Genomic DNA, 19,779 nt, shown 5'->3' on the forward strand with positions numbered 1-19,779 from the left:
GAAGGAGAAGGACAGGCGTTGGGTAGCACCAGTCAAAGGGAACTGATGGTATGTGTCACAGCGGGACCAGTTATCGGGTGTGGTGAACAGAAAGCGGATGTGTAAGGGATGTGATTTCAGAGGGAGGTTCAGGTCCCTTCCTCATGTTATGGATATTACAGTGAAAATGATAATTAAGGGTGAGGCAACAGGTGGTCCCACGAGCTCCACACTGAGGGAAAGACTGGGGAAGAGTCTGGGTGAGGTTTGCGCCATGAACAAAGACGAACTTAAAAGGAGATGGCATTCGGTTGTAAAGAAAATGCGCTTTGTGCTGAACCCACTTGCTTAGGGACTTCCTGGGTGCTGCTGACTGCTGACTCTCCCGCTGACACCTAACACTGCAGGCACTTGAACTAGATATTCCACCAGTTCTTCCCAGTCTTCACTGCTAGGAAAGAAACCCTGAGACAGAGAAATAAGAGCTCATCCAGCATGAGCTGGATTCAGTACAATGGCTTAGATGGAGACCAGTAGTAGTGGCCTTGATTGCCCCCGGCCTCTCCTGGAACCTACAATTTGAAAGTCATGGTCAATGCCAGGCTCTGTGATACTTTCTCTACTTTGAAAGCTACAAAGGCTTAGGAAGTAACTTTTCCGCCAACTCATTTCTAAGTTAGAAAAAGTTGCCCTTTGTAGTAATAATAGTAATTTACAAAGTTAAAAGATACACAGGCCTTGACTTAAAACTTTGACTATATTAAAATAAGGTTTTATGAGATAAGCTATGCAAAATCAAATACAAGTCCTACTCCAGGTATAGGACACAATTCAATGTGCATAATTTCTACCATCCAGACCTGTAGGCACAGATCAGGCCCTCAGGCAGACTGGAAAGGCCGTGACCACTCAGGCCTACAGGCCATGTGTCCCACATTTCTATGTCCCCGTCAGCCCCTTTCCCTTTCTGAGGAGCAGATGTGACAAACCTTTACTATACTCCTCAGTTCTCTCATCCAATTGGAAACGCCCAAATCACCACACTCATTTAGCTGTGCCGAGTGTGACACGAGTTTATCAGACTCCCGCTTTCTCCATTTCCTGACTCCCTATCTGCATAGGATCAAGAGCTGCACCCATCAGTCATTTTTCCTCCTATTGCAGAGCAATGGTTTTCAAAGTGTGGTCCTGAGACCCTGGCAGTCCCATAGAGACTCTAGGGAGCCCGCCTGGAGAATTTGAGCGGAGGGGTAAAAAGTCAGGGCTGCTGGACCCTTCCCTTCCTCCATTTGTATCACAGCAATTGTGCTTCTTTCCATGTTAGATAGTGGAGTCCCAGATGACATTTGAATTTCCTACTTGGATAAGGAACTTACTAAACTCACCAAGTTCTGGAAGGTGAGATGAGGGCTGAGCGGGATGACGTCATCCCATACCTTTGCTGAACGATAAGGAGAGTCACCCAGAGGATTTCCTCAGCTTCCACAAACAGGCCCTGAAGTGCTTGTATCCAGACCAATTCATGTGATTGGACTCGCAACATCATCTCCTTAAAGTAGGCATTCCCATTCCCACTGGATAGATGAATAAACTAACCCAAAGAGGCAAAGGGCTTCCTGAAAATGTCATGGCTATTGAGTGGCCGAGCTACGACACAAATTCCAGTCTCTGGATGTTGAACTCCAGCTCTGCCCACAATATTGGATTACAGAGTATGTGTTCTGATCCTACCTTACTTGAATGTACTCCCTCATTCCTTTGATCTCATCTCCCAGAAAGGCCTTATCAATTTCCCAACTAAAAGAGGGTCTGAGGAAGAAATGGGAGTAAGAAAAAATGAAGATCATAAAGAACTTCGGGAAATCGCTTGTGCTACTTGGGTTTTATGGTATGTAGCCTTCCCAACATGAACCAACAATGAGAAACAAACAAATTACTGAACATAACTAACCAACACAATGAAACTATTCAAAGTCAGTAGCTGGAATCATTCACATGTGTACTTCCTTGATATACCAGGCACATTGCTGGATTTCTGAGTAATTTACCTCTGCTCTTAAATACACTTCTGGAAATGTGATTACAATGTAAACAAATTTGCAACTTCTGGGCTAATTCTAGATATATTATAAATGAATATTTCTCAGTGCCTTAAAGACATGCACAACGAGAAGGACTCAAAGGGGGTAGAATAGGAAAGTAATATTGTTCTTTTGTTTCAAGAACCCTGAGGACTTAAATGTATCAGAACATTGCATCAGTAATTTAGATACATAGGCATCATTTAGAAGGTGCTGTGCTTACACTGCATGGAATAACTTCTCCAACATGCAGGGCAGGGCCAAGTGATCAATTCAGCTACACTGTTTCTATCACTTGTGCAGACATGAATATAAATATAGAGATTGACTTGTATTAAAAATGGCATCCAAGTCAAAATGACACATGCATCCACATTCTCTGTGAAACACCCAGTACTGTCTCTAAGGAAGTATGCTCATAACTGCTTCTGGGAAGCATTCAAAGGAAATGCCTTCTTCTGGAACAATAATTTCATTGTGATTCTAAAGCAGGGAGGTCTTTGCAAATTTACATGCAGACTGGTTTTTTCATACTCCACCTGAGCAGAAAAGTCAATTAGCTTTGGAAGTAGCACTTTGCCCCCTTCATCGCTCTTCAGGAAATCCAGCAAACTGCCTGTTGATAGAGGAGGAACAAGTTAGTGTAGCTCAAATATAAAAGAAAAAAAGTCCAAATAAAATTAAAATGATCATTACTATGTGGGGAGTAACCCCACAAAACGACTGGCTTTGCAATTCTGTATGGTCATAGTGCCTTTTCCTGAGGTTGGTCAAACCCAAGCAAACTCTAACCTGTTACCTTTGACCTGATGTGAAATGCACCTGTGTTCCAGGTAAGAAAGGGTGATGGTAGACACAGTTTTTCTTGCTACACTACAGGTGTCTGAGAGCAATGCATTTCAGAGCACTGTGTGCCTGCCCCCAAGATACATTTACTGCAGCCACCTGAGCTTCAGAGCTTCTCTGAGACAAAAACCAGCAAATCACCACAGCGGCCTGCCCTTAGCAGGTACTCAGCTAGCTTGGCTCCTATCTGTGTCCAGCAAAAGCACAGAACTCGGCATATACCCTACGTACTCAGTGAGTATTTGATGACCAAGCTGTGCTTGAAAAAAAGTTAGACCTACCTAAAAGGGAGTGTGCTCTCCTGCTTCCTATGGCTTCATCTCTAAGACCTGCTTTTCCCCTTTAAAGTGCTAACTTGAGGGCAGCCTTGGGCAAGCTATTTGCCTGGTCTAAGTCCCCGGAAAGTGGACATGTCCTAGTAGATATATCAGAGTCCTTGTGAGGATGGATTAAAGCATGTGCCATGGCGCTTGGCAGGTAATAAGTGCCCCATAAACATTCTTCTACCTTATTCACAACACAGAACAATGGTACTTAGCCCTCAAATTGCTGGAAAGATTGAGTGAGATCACCAAGGGAAAGCATCGTGAACAGTGGTATATAGTAAATGCTCAATTAAGGTTAGGCATTATTATCAGGAGAAACTCCTATTTACATTTATGATTAAGAATACTATTAGTTAATTAATTCAACCAGTATTTACTGAACTACTAAGTGTGTAATCGTGAGACTGGTATCTGAACTATAGCAACCTAAGGCATATGGGCTAGGTCTTTCTTTTTTTTTCCTTTTACGAAAAAAGAAGAACAATGTTCTTTATTGAAAGGACTCTGAGTGACCAATATTCTGAAGTATTAACATATATTAAGAAAATATTCATCTTTCTAACCTGTTCAACTATGGCATCACATTATAATCTCCATTATGCATGAGATGATGGTTAATTCTGGATTATTGCTTATATTTTTTCTCTTCCTTCATTCCTTCTGAAGATTTTTTAAAAATTATTTGGCAGTTTATTAGTATCTCTACTGAACTGAAGGAAGAAGGATGGCGATTCAAACCTTTTTATCTGATGGTGAAAACAACAGGAGAAAAGATGGTTGCTTAAAACCTCTTCTTCAATGATTCTATGGTGATGGAGGAATTCAACCTCAACAAGTTTTAAAAATGTTAACATTTTGAAGCGACACTCTGAACATTTAGATAATGCTAAAGAGGAAAACAAACCAGTTTTAGGATTCTGAGAACTCACATTTTAAATATGTAATAAAAATACTCTTATGTAAAACATTTATTTATTTATTTGACAAATATTTACTGGGGGCCTAGTAGGTATTGGATACTATTCTTAGGGATAATATAAATATGGAGATAAATGCAGAGAAAGTAGGAAGACTATTTATTAATTTTATAACATGGATTACTTATGAGGGGGTGGTTTATGAAAATGTTTTGTTTTCCCATATTTTCTGATTTTTCGGTGGTGAGCACACTGCTTTATAATTAGAATTGAGTATTACTGGAACATCTAGACATTTTACTTTTTGAGGTGTAAGCGTTTTAACAGCACTAGGCTTTGGGGGTGGGGGGCGGAGGGAGCTCACCCTTGGCCATGTACTCCGTGATGATATAGATGGGCTCCTCTCTGGTGACCACTGCATAGAGCCTCACCAGCTTGTCGTGTTGAAGGGTCTTCATGAGGTTTGCTTCTTCCAGGAATGCTTGCACAGACATAGTGCCTGGTTTCAGGGTTTTTACAGCCACTTTGGTACTATTATTATAGTAACCTAGAAGAAAGAAGAAGGGAGGGCATGCTGTATCAAATTGAAAATCCAAAAACTTCATGCAGAGTTAGAAGAAAATTTAGTTACAGATAGAATCAAACATATAAAATTCTGTATAGTGTTAACATTAGGGGAGGCTGAGTGAAGGGTATATGGGAATTCTCTGTGCCATTTTTATAAAAAAATCTAAAATTATTCCAAAATCAAAAGGTTTTTATAAAGCAACAGTTTTTTAAAAACGTTATATGCATTACATCATAGGGACTAAGATTTTCCTCTAATTAATGAAATGTTCTCTATCCAAGATAAAAAACAAAACAAAACACACACACCAAAGTTCTACACACACACACACACACACACACACATTTTCTGAAAGAAAATACGCAAAAATACACCAAATACTGGCTATCTCCAATGGTGCAATTATGGGTGATTTTAATTTTGTTCACCATACCTTTAACTGTTTAGCAAATATTCTATAGTGAATATATATTATTTTTATAATCGGAGAAAAAGCTTTGCACTTAAAAATTATTTATATATACGAACTTTAAACTATAACATACTAGAGTCAAATAAGCATTTCCCAAAGTTTTCGAAGAGAAATGGACTTGGGTGATTGTCCACCCAAGCAAAGGGCTCTGTGCTGAAGTCTGGGAACCACTGCCTGCCACACCCTTCCCCCACCCAGGAGATGCAGCAGAAGTATGGAGAGCTCTTCAGTAAAGAAACCTCTGACTTGGCTAACCTCAGCATTTCCCACACTTTCTTGACCACACAACACTGTTTCATGTACCTTTTCACACCCCATGGAGCACACTTGGGGAAATACTGGCTCCTTAACAGAGGCCCCCAAGGCACCACTTTTTTGAGATGTGCCGCAATTATGTGCTTAATTCTGAGCCTGATTTTCCTCTGGGAAAACCTTTTCTCAGTGTTTTTGGCAAAGCAGAAATATAGATAAACACATTCTCCTTTTCTTTCCTCTGTTTCTTTTAGAAGGGGTGGGGGGGAAGATGAGGAGGGAGTGGCTGCTGGTTATGAGCTTGTGCGTTACCTCTACCTGGTGTGTTACAGCTTTCTAGTAGCTGCCCTAAGAAAAATACAACTCTAAGAAAGGTTAATGTATAGTGTCTCGTCCCCATTTTTAGGCCACATAATTATCTGTGATGACTGGAATCATGCTCAGTGAAACATCAACAATGATAACCTCTGGGTAGTCAAATTTGGGGTAACTTTTACATTCTTTTGTTCTAGTTTGATTAAATTTGTGAATGAGCACAGTAGTTCCCCCTTATCTGTAGTTTACTTTCTGCAATTTCAGTTACCACAGTCAACCAAGATTCAAAAATGTTACATTTTTGAACTAAACAATTCATAAATTTTAAACTGTGCACTGCTCTAGTAGCCTGATGAAATCTCATGCTGTCCCCAAATCTGCTCCAACGTTAACTGTCCCTTTGTCCAGTGTCTCCACGCTGTGCACACTGTAAGCCTGTTAGCCAATTAGTAACCATCTTGGTTATCAGATTGACTGCTCTGGTATGGCAGTGCTTGTGTGTTCAAGTCATCCTTATTTTATTTAATATTACCCCAAAGTGCAAGAATAGTGATGCGGGCAATTCGGCTATGCCAAGGAGAAGCCGTAAATTGTTTCTTTTAAGTGAAAAGTTATGTGTGGATGGGAAGAAAACATAGTATATGTAGAGTTCGGTACTATCCACGGTTTCAGGCATCCACTGAGGGTCTTGGAACATATCCCCTGTAGGTTAAGGAGGACTACTGTATGCATCTTTTTTTTTTAACCAAAAAGAATTATTTTTAAAAGGAAAATAAATTATTTCTACTTCCACTCCACCAAATGGGCAAACAAAAAAGTATTAGTTTATAGCCAACAGTCAACCATAGTTAACAATTTTTCTTCTGATCATTAATACTGTTTTCTCTGTTAAAACTTTTCCTTTCATATCTCACTTTGATTTGTACTTAGTAGCCTGCAGTGACCTACAGCAAAATGAAGAATGCTATAAGTGTCAGAATTATGGATAAGGAAATAATAGAAAACTGACCAAAAAACTGTCATTTTCAAAAGCTACAATTACACAAAATGGAATTATAAATATATTAAATTGTTTTGCTATCTAAATGCATAATTACAAACAATATAACCTTTCTTATGGCTCTTAAGAGTAAATTTAAGGTAAATGCCACCAATACGTCTTTTAATGTTGCATTTGAATCAAGAAGATTTCATTATAAATTTGTGTAAAAGTTTATAAATAAGAACTCAGTTACATGAATATATCTGTGGCAAAGCATAGCAAGAAAATACACTTTCTCTGATACATGTAACTGACCAAAACTAGTGTCTAGAATATATGAAGAATTCCTACATATCAATAAGAAAAATAGGCAAAGGCTTGGATGAGCATTTCAAAAAGAAAAAATCCCAATAACTAATAAACATATGGGAGGAACTCAATCTTATTAGTAATCACAGAAATGCCTAAATGAAGCCATAGGTAGAAACCACCACCCAGCTTGACAAAAATTAGAGTGCTGGTGAGCACATGTCTCTCAGTAGACCAACTGGGGTGGCTCCCCTAGGCCTTTTTTGTACTCTTTTTGAGCACCACTGAAATTCAATTGTAAAGCTTCTTCTGTCTTTAAAAATATCCCCACGGGGCCAATGAAGAATGTTGATAAAGCAGCCTCCTTTTAAGTGCAATTATTTTGAGTGTCTACCCCAACCCCGTCCCCACGCACACACGCACAAGGGCTGTGCCGACCTGGGCCTCCGGTACATTGCTGGTGAGAGTCTAAACTGGGACAAGCACTTAAGAAATTAAGTTTGCAGTATTTAGAGCCAGACTTTTATGATCCAGCAAATGCTGACCTGGTCGCCCTAGAGAAACTCATGTACCCTCGCAGCAGCACAGAAATGTTTAGCAGCGTTGTTCAAAGTAGCCAAAACCCAAGAGCAACTCTATCAATAAATAGTGAAATCAATGAATAAATTGTTGTACATCTTGAACATAAATTCAACACAATACTATATAGTAATGAGGATGAATGAACTGTAGCTACATCCAAAAACATGAATGAATTTCACAAACATAATGTTGAATAAAAGAGGCACGACATAATAAAAGGGTACATTTGCTCTGATTCATTTGTGTAAAGTTCAGAAACCAGCAAAACTGAACTCTATTATTTGGGGATGCATACCCCCACATACAAAAGTAGCAAAACTATTAAAGAAAAGCCAGGACCTTATCACAAAGATCAGAAAACCTGTTGCCTTTGGAGGACAGGCGTGGCTGTGACTGGAAAGGGATAAGTGGGGGTTTCTGGGTGCTGGCAAGTTTCCATTGTATGATCTCAGTGGTCACCACACAAGTTTTCATTTTGCAATTATTTGTGATGTTGAATATTTGGGTTGTACACACTTTTCTGTCTGCTTGTGATATTACATAGCAATAAACGAGAAAGAACCCAAACTATTCTCCTATGTCATAAAAGCAATGGAACTCATTGAGATTTTTACATAACATAAAATTATGGGTGAAGAAAAAATGCTTTCCAAGGGTAGGAGGGAAAGTTATCAGGAAATATTGCAGTGGCTAAAGATATTTAAAATGCTGATAAGGAGTTTGAGATGAACAGTGAATAAAACAGCTGTGTCAAACAGCCCAAGAGTGGCAGCAGCTTCCATTTAATGGTATCTTAGGGAGGTGACATTTAAACAATAGGGCAGGTTTTCATCATGATTTTTATTCAGCACTAAGGATCAAATTGGACTTTACCAAGATGTTCCCCGGTAGTGTGCAGGTTCAATTCACCTAGTCAGAGACTTGAGTTGGCAGATGAAAAGTGATTTTAAAAAAATCTTTTGAAAGCAGTACAGATTTTCTTGTGGAGTGCCACTTTCCCACAGTTAAAGAAAACTGATGTGACAATTTGAGAAAGTTCAAATTGTGCAAGTGTGACTAACTTGAGAAAAAGCACCTATGGAGGCTGGTTTTAAAAAGATGCAAGTAGTTGATTTTGGAAGTTGGTTGGTGATTAATTTCAGTGCAGTTGGCTCGAATGAAAATTTATCAAGCAAAATTCAATTCAAAACAAGTTTCCTTTTTTTCACAAACCTTCTGCATAGACCAAGGGGTAACAGAAAACATCATCCTTAGCTTCACTGATCAATCAGTTCCCTTGGAGTTCAACAATCCATGGAGGAAAAGATGTCACCAAGCCATGTGTCAAGAGGATCACCACACCAAGAGGAAACAGCTTGAGAAACTCCTCTTTCTTTAATCCAACCCCTTCTATCCTGAGCCCCCAGAACAGGTCACTTCCTAGTATTTGTTCACTGTATTTCAGAACAAAAAAATTCAGACCATAAAATGTGACTGGTAGTATATGAACCATTCACATGCTTCATAAAAATATTAACTTACTTGGTTAATAGTGATATAATATTTAATTTGTTGTTCTTTTTCTGTCAATGAGAAAAATTAGCCTGCTTATCGTCTTGAGAAATACAAGATAATTTCTGGCAGCTCTAAATTGCACAGACTTTGCTGTTATACCAGCCCTTGGACAGTCAGAATGAGACGCACAAACACACATGGGTGGGGGGCATCTTCTAACCTCTAAATTGTAGCATAACATCAATAATCACTGTTTTTCTTTTATTCTCAGTATTTCTCTGATAAATGCATTCAACATATTGATGTTATTTCAATAGCTAAGGAGGAGCTCCCTGACTGATAGCTAAATTTACAGAACCGTATCTGGAAAAGACCCCGGGTCAAAGTTTTCTATTTTTTTTCTTCTTTGTCTTTCTTTTCCTTCCTTTGTTCGTTCCTTCCCTTCCTCCTTTCTCTTCTTCCCTCCCTCCATCGCTCCATTCCTCCCTCGCTCCCTTTCTTCTCTCCTTTCTTTAATACAAGACTAGAAAGATAAAAGCCCAATTAAAAAACAAACAACTATAACTGTCAATATCCTGGCAGTGATATTATAATAGTTTTGCAAGATGTTACTATTGGGAGAAACTGGGATTTTTCCCCCTAAAGGTTACGCGGGATCTCTTTGTATTATTTCTTTTATATATATGATAGCTTTTTGAAATATAATTCATATACTATACCATTTACTCAGTTAAAGTATAAATTTCATTGGTTTTTGTACATTCAGAGTTGTGGAACCATCACTATAATAAATTATTGGAACATTTTCATCACCCTCCAAAGAAACCTCATACCCATTAACAGTCACTCCCCCAGCCTCCATTCCCCCACCTGAGGCAATCACTCATCTACTTTGTCTCTACAGATTTATCTATTATAGACGTTTTGTATAAATGGCATCAGATAATACGTGGTCCTTATAATGTATGTCTGGCTTTTTTCATTTAACAGTGTTTCCAAAGGTCATCCATGTTGTAGCATGTGTCAGTACTTTATTTCTTTTTATTGTTAAATAATATTCCATTGTATGGCTTCATCACATTTTGTTTACTGAGTCATCAATTGATGGGCATTTGGGTTGTTTACACTCTTTGGCTATCATGAATAATGCTACTATGAACATTCATGTACAAGTTTGTGTGGATACATGCTTTTATTTCTGTATTATTTTTTACAATTGCATGTGACTCTATAATCATTTCAAAATAAAAAGATTAAGTAAAAAAAAACAAGAAACAACTTGTGTTGAGTGGGGAAATCCTGGATGATTTCTCCCCTTTCTTTCATAGTCCTTGGTCTACTGTTACCATATTTTCTTTATAATAAAATTAAGTATTTCACAGTAACGAGGGTCCCTTGAATGTTGTTGACTGGGCTAAGAACTTGCCTGCATCATCTCATTCAATCTTACACCATCCCTACAAAGCTAGGTTCTATCATAACCCCATTTCAGGTGAGCCTCTGCTGCTTCTCTCTGTTAAAACATTGCTGGAAAATCAAACAAATAACCCAATTAAAAAGTGAGCAAAGTACTTGAATAGACATTTCTCCAAAGAAGATATACAGAGGCCAATAAACACATGAAAAGATGTTCAACATCACTAATCATTAGGAAAATGCAAATCAAAACCACAATGAGACACCACCTCATGCTCATTAGGATGGCTATTATAAAACAAAAACAAAAATAAACCCACCAGAAAACAGCAAGTGTTGGTGAGGATATGGTGAAACTGAAATCCTTGTGCGCTGTTGATGGGAATGTACAAGGGTGTAGCCATAATTGTACAGTATGGCAGTTCTTCAAAAATTTTAAACATAGAATTGCCAAATGATCTAGCAATCCCATTTCTGGGCATATACCCAAGAAAATTGGAAGCAGGGTCTCAAAGATATTTGTGCACTCATATTCATAGCAGCACACAATTTCCAAAAGGTGGAAGCAACCTAAGTACCCATCGATGGATGAATTAATAAACAAAAATTGAATATTATTTGGCCTTAAAAAGGAAGGAAATTCTGACACATGCTACAACATGGATGAAACTGAAAGACATTATGCTAAATGAAATAAGTCAGTCACACACAAAAAGACAAACACTATATGAATTCACTTCTGTGAGGTACCTAGAGTAGTCACATTTACAGTGACAGAAGCAGAATGATGGTTGACAGGGGCTGGGAAGATGCAGGAAAGGACAGTTGTTTGAAGAGTATACAGTCTCAGTTTTGCAAGTTGAAAAGAGTTTTGGAAGTTGGTTATACAGTGAATGTCCATAACAGTACTGAACTGTACCCTGAAAATTCGTTAAGATGGTAAATTTTATGTTATGTGTATTTACCACACACAAAAAACATTATTAGCAAATCTGCTCAAATGATAAACTATAACAAGATTTTACCCGCTTTCAAACAGTTTAAATAGAAAGTAACATTCTGGAGAAAACAATTACCATATTTTGCTGTGTATAATGCACATTTTTCTGCCCAAATTTGTGAGACAAAAATAAGCATGCTCATTATACATGGGTAGTACTAATTCCGTATCTATATAAATGTTTTAAGTTTTTTTATTTATGTTTATGAGTTAAAAGTGTAACTCTAGAAATCAATAATGATATCCGTTTGCAAAATAGTACCCTGGAATACGATAATCGGTTTTGTTGAACTTACCACAAACTTGCAATGATGTAAAGTTCCTGGTCTTCTATGATGTGCAAATACCATAAATTTGTTACCAGTACATAAAATTTCTTGTACCATAACATATTAAAAAATAAATGCTAAAATTCCTTTATAATACAAAAAAACAAGCGCCTAAATGTAAACAAATAAAAATTTGAATTAAAATATTAAAATGAAAGATTTTTTTCCCTGAAAGTTTGGGCCAAAAACGTGGGTGTGCATTATGCACGGGAGCACATTATACAGGGCAAAATACGGTACATATTTTCCAATGCCTCATTCTCCCCTCTTCTAAATCTTGGTTTCTCCCAGGCACCCCCTGGGTACATGCTAAATAAAAGTGCTAAAATCAGTGTGAACACTTAGCATGTGGCCCATTGGAAGCCCATGAACAGGAAAGGGTGAGAAACAGGCAGGAGAATTTAATGTATCTAGAATTGGAATCAAAGAGGTTTTCTCAATCCCAGAAAGGACGAATGTGCTTGAGCTCCAGGTGACAATTTCAGCTCAGGCTTCAGCCACTCATGACAGAACTATGCTGTGAGCAGGTCTATTCAGTCGTGTGCCCCCCACCCACCCCCGCCACTACCTTGCTCTTGCTTTAACACCAGCTCACACCCTCATCAGTGTCTTTGGCATGGACGAGTTGGGTTGGCAAGTGGCACCTGTGCGCGCCACCATCTTGCAGCTGGTAAAAAACTTACCATTCTACTCACTAGTAGCCCTCAAGAAAATTTTAAGAAGGCACAGGAGGACTGTCATAATCTCTTCCTCCTCAAAGTCAAAGTGATAACTCCCAGACCAGCAGATCTCATCTCTTATCTCTCGGGTGTCAATAGCACATAATGTGATGTCTTAATCATGGCTTCACAACTGAACATGAGGAGGTTGGCACAAAACTCCAAACCATCACTTCATATGCAGGGCTACACTTTTAGAGCCAACGAGTACACCCAGTTAAGCTCCCTCTATTTGTCCCTTCATGACAGATAAGCAATTCCTTTGTTGGAAAATATCCATAGGAAGGTCTAACTATAGTATTTGTATTTTAAATTTATGATTAAAAGTGGGGGAAATCCATTGAAATATAGCTTCCAGAGCCTATAGTCAAATACTGTAAAATGAAAATAGTAAAAAACAGTGCACAGAGCTAGACTCTGTAGGAAACATCGGCTACACAATCTCATTTTTCCGTTCAGCAACTGATGAGAATTTTGTCCATTTTAATGATGAGGAAACTGAGGATAGGGACCTTAAATTAACTTGTAGATAGTTTAGCAAGCAAGTCCAGGTCTCTGGGATGCCAGAGCAGCTGGCTTTTTCACTGCCTTGAATGATTTGGGGCAAGTTGTTTCTCTGGTTGTCAGTGTCCTCATTTCTCAAATGATGACGTTAATTCTTATAGTGATATTACAGCGAGTACATGAGGTAATTGATGAAAATGTATGTAAAGGGTGCATGTCCTATAGAAGGGGGCCTGTGGACACAGTAGAGCTGGGGCCTTGTTTTCTCTCCTCCTCCCATTCTTCTTCCTCCCCCTCCATACTTAGTCATCTCCTCCCCACTCAAAGTTATGGTAAATACAGAAAGGAAAGCGCACTCAGATGGACTCAGAGACCTGGAGGACAATTAAATGTAATTGTGAACATGTATTTTCCTGCCAATACTCTCAAATAAAGAGATAAAGCTGCAAAGAGGAGGCCGGAGAGAAGGCAGAGCCCCTGGTTACCAAGGTGAGCCAGTGGGGCTGGAGGAGACATGGTCAGGGGAGTGTGGGAGGCGGACAAGGACGGTTGCAGCTTTTTAAAGAAGTTACAGCTTCCGAGAGGGAAGAGAATTCAAAATGAGCAGATAATGCTGAAACCATCTGGGGGAAGTTCTTTTGGAGCACAGGATAGTTACACAATCATAAAGAACATCCCCACAGATTATTATTTAATTACAAAAGGGAATTAAAAAGTAACATTTAAAATGGAGAAATCTGGTGGACCTCCTAAAAATCAAAAGGAAATGAAATCACCAACAAATATTCTGTGTCTACTGACGGATGCACTGAGGATACAGCGTCGCTTAGTACTATCCATGCACAGAGACACAACCTGAGCCAAAACACAGTAAACATAAAAAATAAATAAATAAATAAAAAATGAGGGGCATTCTACAAAACTGACCTGTATTATACAAAATGTCAGTATCATAAAGATGAAGATGGGCTGAGGAATTGTTTCAGATTAAAGGAGACTGAAAATATGTCAACTAAATGCAAATATATGATTCTAGAGAGCTATAAGGACATTATTGAGATAATTTGTGAAATTTGAATATAGACTTTATATTAGATAATAGCATGTATCAATGTTAAATTTCTTTAATGTCATCATTATTGTGTAAGGTAATGGCCCTGCTCTGAGGAGACACATGCTACGTATTTAGGGGGCATCACGTCGCCAACTTACTCTCAAGTGGTTCAACAACAATAATAAAATATGTATGTGTATGTGTATGTGTATGTGTATGTATAAAAAATATAAAGCAAATATTGCAAAATATTAACTGGTGAATCTAGATGAAGGGTATACAATGTTTATTATACTATTACTCCTGCCCCTACTTTGTGGATTTGAAAAATATGTATTAAGAAATAAATACAAATACCTCAAGGGGAAAAAAAGAAGGCAGCATTTTTTTTTTAAATGAGCAGCTAATAGCTTGATGTTTCCTCAAAAAGTTAAATGTTGACTCACCATATGACCCAGGAATTTCACTCCTAAAAGAATGTATATACTCAGGAGAAATTAAAACATTTATCCAGACAATAATTCATACGTGAATGTTCATAGCGGTATTAATCATAATAGTCAAATGGTGGAAACAACCCAAAGGTCCATCAACAGATTAATGGGTAAACAAACTGTGGTGTATCCATACAATGGAGTATTATTCAGAACTTAAATCAGAATGGAATTCTGAGACATGGTACGGCATGGATGAACCTTGAAGACATAATGCTAAGTGAAATAAGACAGTCACAAAAGGACAAATACTATACACTTTCACTTATATGAAGTACTTGGTCAAATTCATAGAGACAGAAAATAGAATGGTGGTTGCCAGGGACTGAGTGGGGAGGACATGGGGAGTGACTACTTAATGGATACAGTGTTTCTTTTGGGGGATGATAAAAACATTTTGGAACCAGATAGAGGTGGTGGTTGTACAACAATGTGAATGTAGCAAATGTCACTGAATTGTTCACCTTAAAATGACTGATTTTATATTACATGCATTTTACCTCAAAAAAAACAGAGCAGCTAGAGAAGGGAGGAGGATAATATATGACTTAGGCAACAGAGCGTGAATGAAAAAAGACCACATCTAGAGCGAGGGAGCGCTCAGCCTATGAATCTGCTGTTTGGAATGGAAATAGAATGCCTAATATGCACTGTAGACTGTTCTGAAATGTGCCAACCCAATGAAGAATGTAAGGTGTGTAATTATAATTTACCTGAATTCTGTAAATATGCTCACACTTACAGTGCAGCAAGAATTAATTACATGCTGGGTTGCTATCTGCCGTATTTAAAAGACACTCCAGCTAAAGTAGGGCCACCAGGAAAAAATGGGCAAAGCTGGGATCCCAGGGGCCAAGATTTTAGAGGAAACCCTCTCCCTCATAAACCCTGGGATCAGGAAGTAAACTGACCACGTGACTGCAACAGGCTGGACAAGGCTTTAGTTTCTGCTCAGCTGGGGCTGGACAGTTTTCAAAAGCTGTCCACCCCTTCTTCTCTTCAGAAATCATGTTTGCTTTCACACACACAAAGCTGGCACAGAAAGACTGATCCAGTAAGATGTTTATGACGTAGCATGTTATCCTTTCCAGAAGTAACTGCATTTTCAGTTAGAACCATGAAGATAACATGATGCTTTACAAAAGGGGGGGGGGGGAGTGTATTATATCACAAAAGAAACTCACATTCACTATAAAAACTTTAGAAAAGATAGACAAGTAAAAGAAATCCCCTGGAGAAAGCCATTGCCATGATTTTGCCAGCCATTTCTTAATGGTAAGAAACGGTTCATTAATGATGGCACCTGGAACATCTTTAGAAACTTTCTTGGTGAGAAATTGCAATAAATGTGAGGCTTCCTTACACCCACTACCAAGGATGGTAACCAAGAGCACCTTCCCCTGAGATAGAAGCAAATTTCCTGTACTTATAATGTGTGTCCAGAGACTCTGGTAATGAGAGAATCATGAAAGTGGAGACAGAACAGTTAAGATAAATACCCACTGCCCTCTTCCTCAGAGACGTTCATTCTAAAAAAGAATTACTAAGTCACAAGGAAGAGGAAGAATCTAATGAAATAATTTTGCAGGTCAGTTATTGGTGCCAGGTAGACAGAGAAAAACAAAAGAAGTGATGCTTCTGACACAATTAAGTATTTAGCTGAGAAAAGTGATAGCAATTGGCTTGAGCCCTTATGTTTCCTGTCGTCGCCTCCAGAGTGGACTCTGGCTCCAAGGCCACACACTCACCCATCCAGACTTCCCCAAACTGTCCAGCACCGAGCTTCTTCACCAATTTAATGGATTCCCGTGGGATTTCCCAGGCATCTTTATCCCATGGCTTTTGTGGTTTGGGACTAATGCATACCTTCTCCAATCTTCTGCACAAGCCATCTGACTGCTCTAATTTGAAAGAGGAAATAAAGGTTAAAAACATCATGCTTTGTATTTTACCAGTATCTATAGAGAAGTTTCGACTATTAGTGTTATTTCCAACTTGCGAAAGTCATGAACCTAATATGCTTATGGGGGTACCTTTTTTGTAATCATGACTTTTGAAACTCTTGAATGGAAGACAATTTAAAACATACTTGATTTTATTCATTAGTCTGGCTAATCTATTAAAACAAAACAAAAAAATATAACAAGCAGATAAACAAAGGCTGACAGGCTGTCACACTTAAAATGTAATTTCAGATTGCTGAGCCCATATAAACTCATTAGGGCACAATAGCAGAGGCTTGGTCACGTCACCAGGGGAACAGAGCAGGGCCAGAACATAACAAGCACTCAACACACATGCTGAACGAATATGTGAATGGGGATGACAGAGAGGGAGGAGGATTCCACAAAATCTGGGGCAACTTGCTCTCTCCATATTTTGGGGCCTAAGCAAATCTATGATGCGTGTTCCCTTCGAGCAGGTTGTAGAAATAAGCAGTAACAACAGCCACCACTACAACAGACTTCAATCACACTGGGAATAAACCTAAAGGCTAGCCATGGGTTCAGTTTAATGGGGCTGGAAGAGTGGCACTGGTGACACAGGACCAATGACATGCCACTTCTAAATATTCTGGTGTTGTAAAAATATGCAGTATGTGAAAATAATATTCATTTTTCTCTTCATAATTCTGAAATACCAGCTGTTAAACAGCAGGGACTAGGTACGAAGGACTGCAATAATTATTCACAAAGATCAAATCTGACTTTGAATGTATATTTAATTATAGATGAATTTAGAATCAATTATAAAATATGATCCTCCGACTTATCCCAAAGAAATATGAATAAAAATATAAATACAAAATTTTAATATAAACAAGTTTGACAACATATATTTACCATAATAAACATATTTTGTCTGGTCCGACCTTTAGTTTTTACTTACTTTGGTAATGCTTAATCATGTCGCTGATACAAGGAAAAGTGATTCTTGGAGAGATGTAATAACCCCCATTGTCCAGACTTCTAATTTTGTAGTGCTTAATAACATCACCATGCACTGGGTCATAATCTCTGACAGACAGAGAGTAGCTTCCTGATGGGGAAAAAGTACAAGGAAAGATTACACCTATATCTTACAAGTAAGATCTGCATTATACAATACCATAGTACACATGTTGCCATAAAATATGCAAAATATAAATTAAGTATGCACATATATAATTTTCCAAGTCCTAAAGAAAGTCTACTTGGTAAAAGAGGCTAGCACGTTTGCTATGAAGTTTACGAACGTGCCATTTTCCTTCTTTATGATAATTTTTTAAATCTTGCTGAATTGAAAAGTTATTTTGATTTCCTTTCCCTTAAAATTTCAAGATTTACTCTAAATAATAATGTAAGAGACTCAGCAAACATAAAGCATGGTGAGGAATGGTCATAATTATGTCTGTTTTCTATGTTACTTTTAGTAAGAAAACTAATAATTTGAGTTTGTTATCAAACCATAAAACTTTCACTACCAGAACACAGCATATCCTTTTTTTAAAAGAATTCTAGAATAGTTTCTAAGAATGATTTCCTAAAGTGCATTTTATAAGAAGCCTTAAGCCACTTCTTACCTTTCAATGTTTCACTTTCTCTGATGAGAAAAGCTCCAGGGCTGTTCCCTGGGGCCAAAAGCTGCCTTTCTGCATCTTTCCTAGTTATATCCTTGAAAAACCACCTGAGAAGACATTTTAACAGTTCATGGGTGTTATGCTCCAGGGAAAGAAAAATATAAAGAATAAACAAGAAATCTAATGCAGCAAACAAAACCATGAAAGATAACATGTAAGAACTCACTCTTCTGTTTCCAAGGTGTTGACTTTGGCTACGTAGTTGCTGGGGATGAAACCTTCTCTCTTTGTTGAAAGGGATTTAGCTTTCCACCACTCTCCATGCCTGGAATAGGAACTCACATCAAAAGTGTGTGTGGTCCAATGACTCAAGAACTACAACAGCAATTATCTAAAGGTGGTTGTTTTGGGGAGTGAGGGAGGGTGGGGAAGATCCCTGGAACCTCAGAATCCAGTGAGAAAATTCACTCCTCTTGCTGAAATAGAAATACGTTCAGAGACTGAAGCAGAAAGAAGGAGACACAGAGAGAGAGAGAGAGAGAGAAAGGAAAACAGCCTCACAACTTGTGAGTCACTGTGCTCAGCTCTGCACAAACAAGAGTTGGTGACAATGGTTCCCATCCTGCAGAACCAAAATGTTTGTAATTTCCCCCCCAGGATATCTAAAAAATGACTTAAGATTCTTAATAGGAATGGAAGTCAAGGGAATAATGAGCCATAGTTCCTATGCTATAAACTCCTTTGTTAAAACATGTAGTTTCCACAGATGGACACCATGGGAAAAAAATAGAAAACCATAAAATAATTCCTAACCGGTACCCCTCATCACTCTTGCCCTCAGCATGGAGCTGAGGAGGAGGCTGGAGCAGTGACAGAGGGAAGAATGGATGGGTCCCTAGGAGGCTCAATTATGTTCCCCTTCAAATTCCCACATGCAGACGGGATCCTTGTCTGCCAGAGAAGGACAACTACAAGTGAAAGTGATCCGTGCCTCTCTGTGCCTATACTATGTGTATCCATAGGCATGCAGGCATGGAATCCTCACATCAACCTATGATGGAGGCACTGTCGTTCCCATTTCATAAGGGAAGAAACTAAGGTATTCAATTGAAGTGACTTGTCAAGGTCACACAGCTATAAGTGGCAGGGCCAGGATTAGGCCCAAGCTCATGCTCAGCCTGTAAACGTAACTGCTCTCAACCACTTAACACTTTATAGTTAATAAGGAGTCTCCCTCCTCTAACCCTGCTTGGCAAGCCAGGGTGACAATGTATGCAAGATCAGTAGGAAAAGCAAGCGAGAAGTAAGACACTTGGAGTTCCTTATTCTCGGTACTGTTCTCAACCCCTGTAGTCTGAACAGGGTCACAGGTCTGTGAGACAGCACGGACAGGGTCAAGGAAATGATGACATCCAAATGTCTTCACAGAAGTACCACACTGCTGAGTAAGGGCTTTTCCAAGATGACTGCTGCTTCAGCAGAGAGCCAAATCAATCCATTTGTACCCATAAACCCAGTCTGAATTTGAGGAATATAACTAAATAAAAATGGCATTAAAACACATGCAAATTCCACACACAC

At 38.6% G+C, this 19,779-nt stretch overlaps 1 protein-coding gene across 2 annotated transcripts in view; it reads right to left on the reverse strand.

Annotated features, from left to right (window-relative positions):
* LYN (LYN proto-oncogene, Src family tyrosine kinase) overlaps window positions 1–19,779 on the reverse strand; it is a 115,565-nt gene that overhangs the window by 39,592 nt on the left and 56,194 nt on the right. For both annotated transcript variants that reach the window (XM_019711060.2, XM_019711059.2), the window contains exons 5-10: window positions 18,425–18,523; window positions 18,202–18,305; window positions 17,529–17,678; window positions 16,388–16,540; window positions 4,514–4,696; window positions 2,600–2,676 (exon numbers count right to left, since the gene is read on the reverse strand). In XM_019711060.2, coding sequence (XP_019566619.2) covers window positions 2,600–2,676; window positions 4,514–4,696; window positions 16,388–16,540; window positions 17,529–17,678; window positions 18,202–18,305; window positions 18,425–18,523 — 766 coding nt within the window. The remainder of the gene's footprint in view (window positions 1–2,599; window positions 2,677–4,513; window positions 4,697–16,387; window positions 16,541–17,528; window positions 17,679–18,201; window positions 18,306–18,424; window positions 18,524–19,779) is intronic.

This window comes from Rhinolophus sinicus, linkage group LG14, assembly GCF_036562045.2.
Source record: "Rhinolophus sinicus isolate RSC01 linkage group LG14, ASM3656204v1, whole genome shotgun sequence".
Classification (NCBI taxonomy): Eukaryota; Metazoa; Chordata; class Mammalia; order Chiroptera; family Rhinolophidae; genus Rhinolophus; species Rhinolophus sinicus.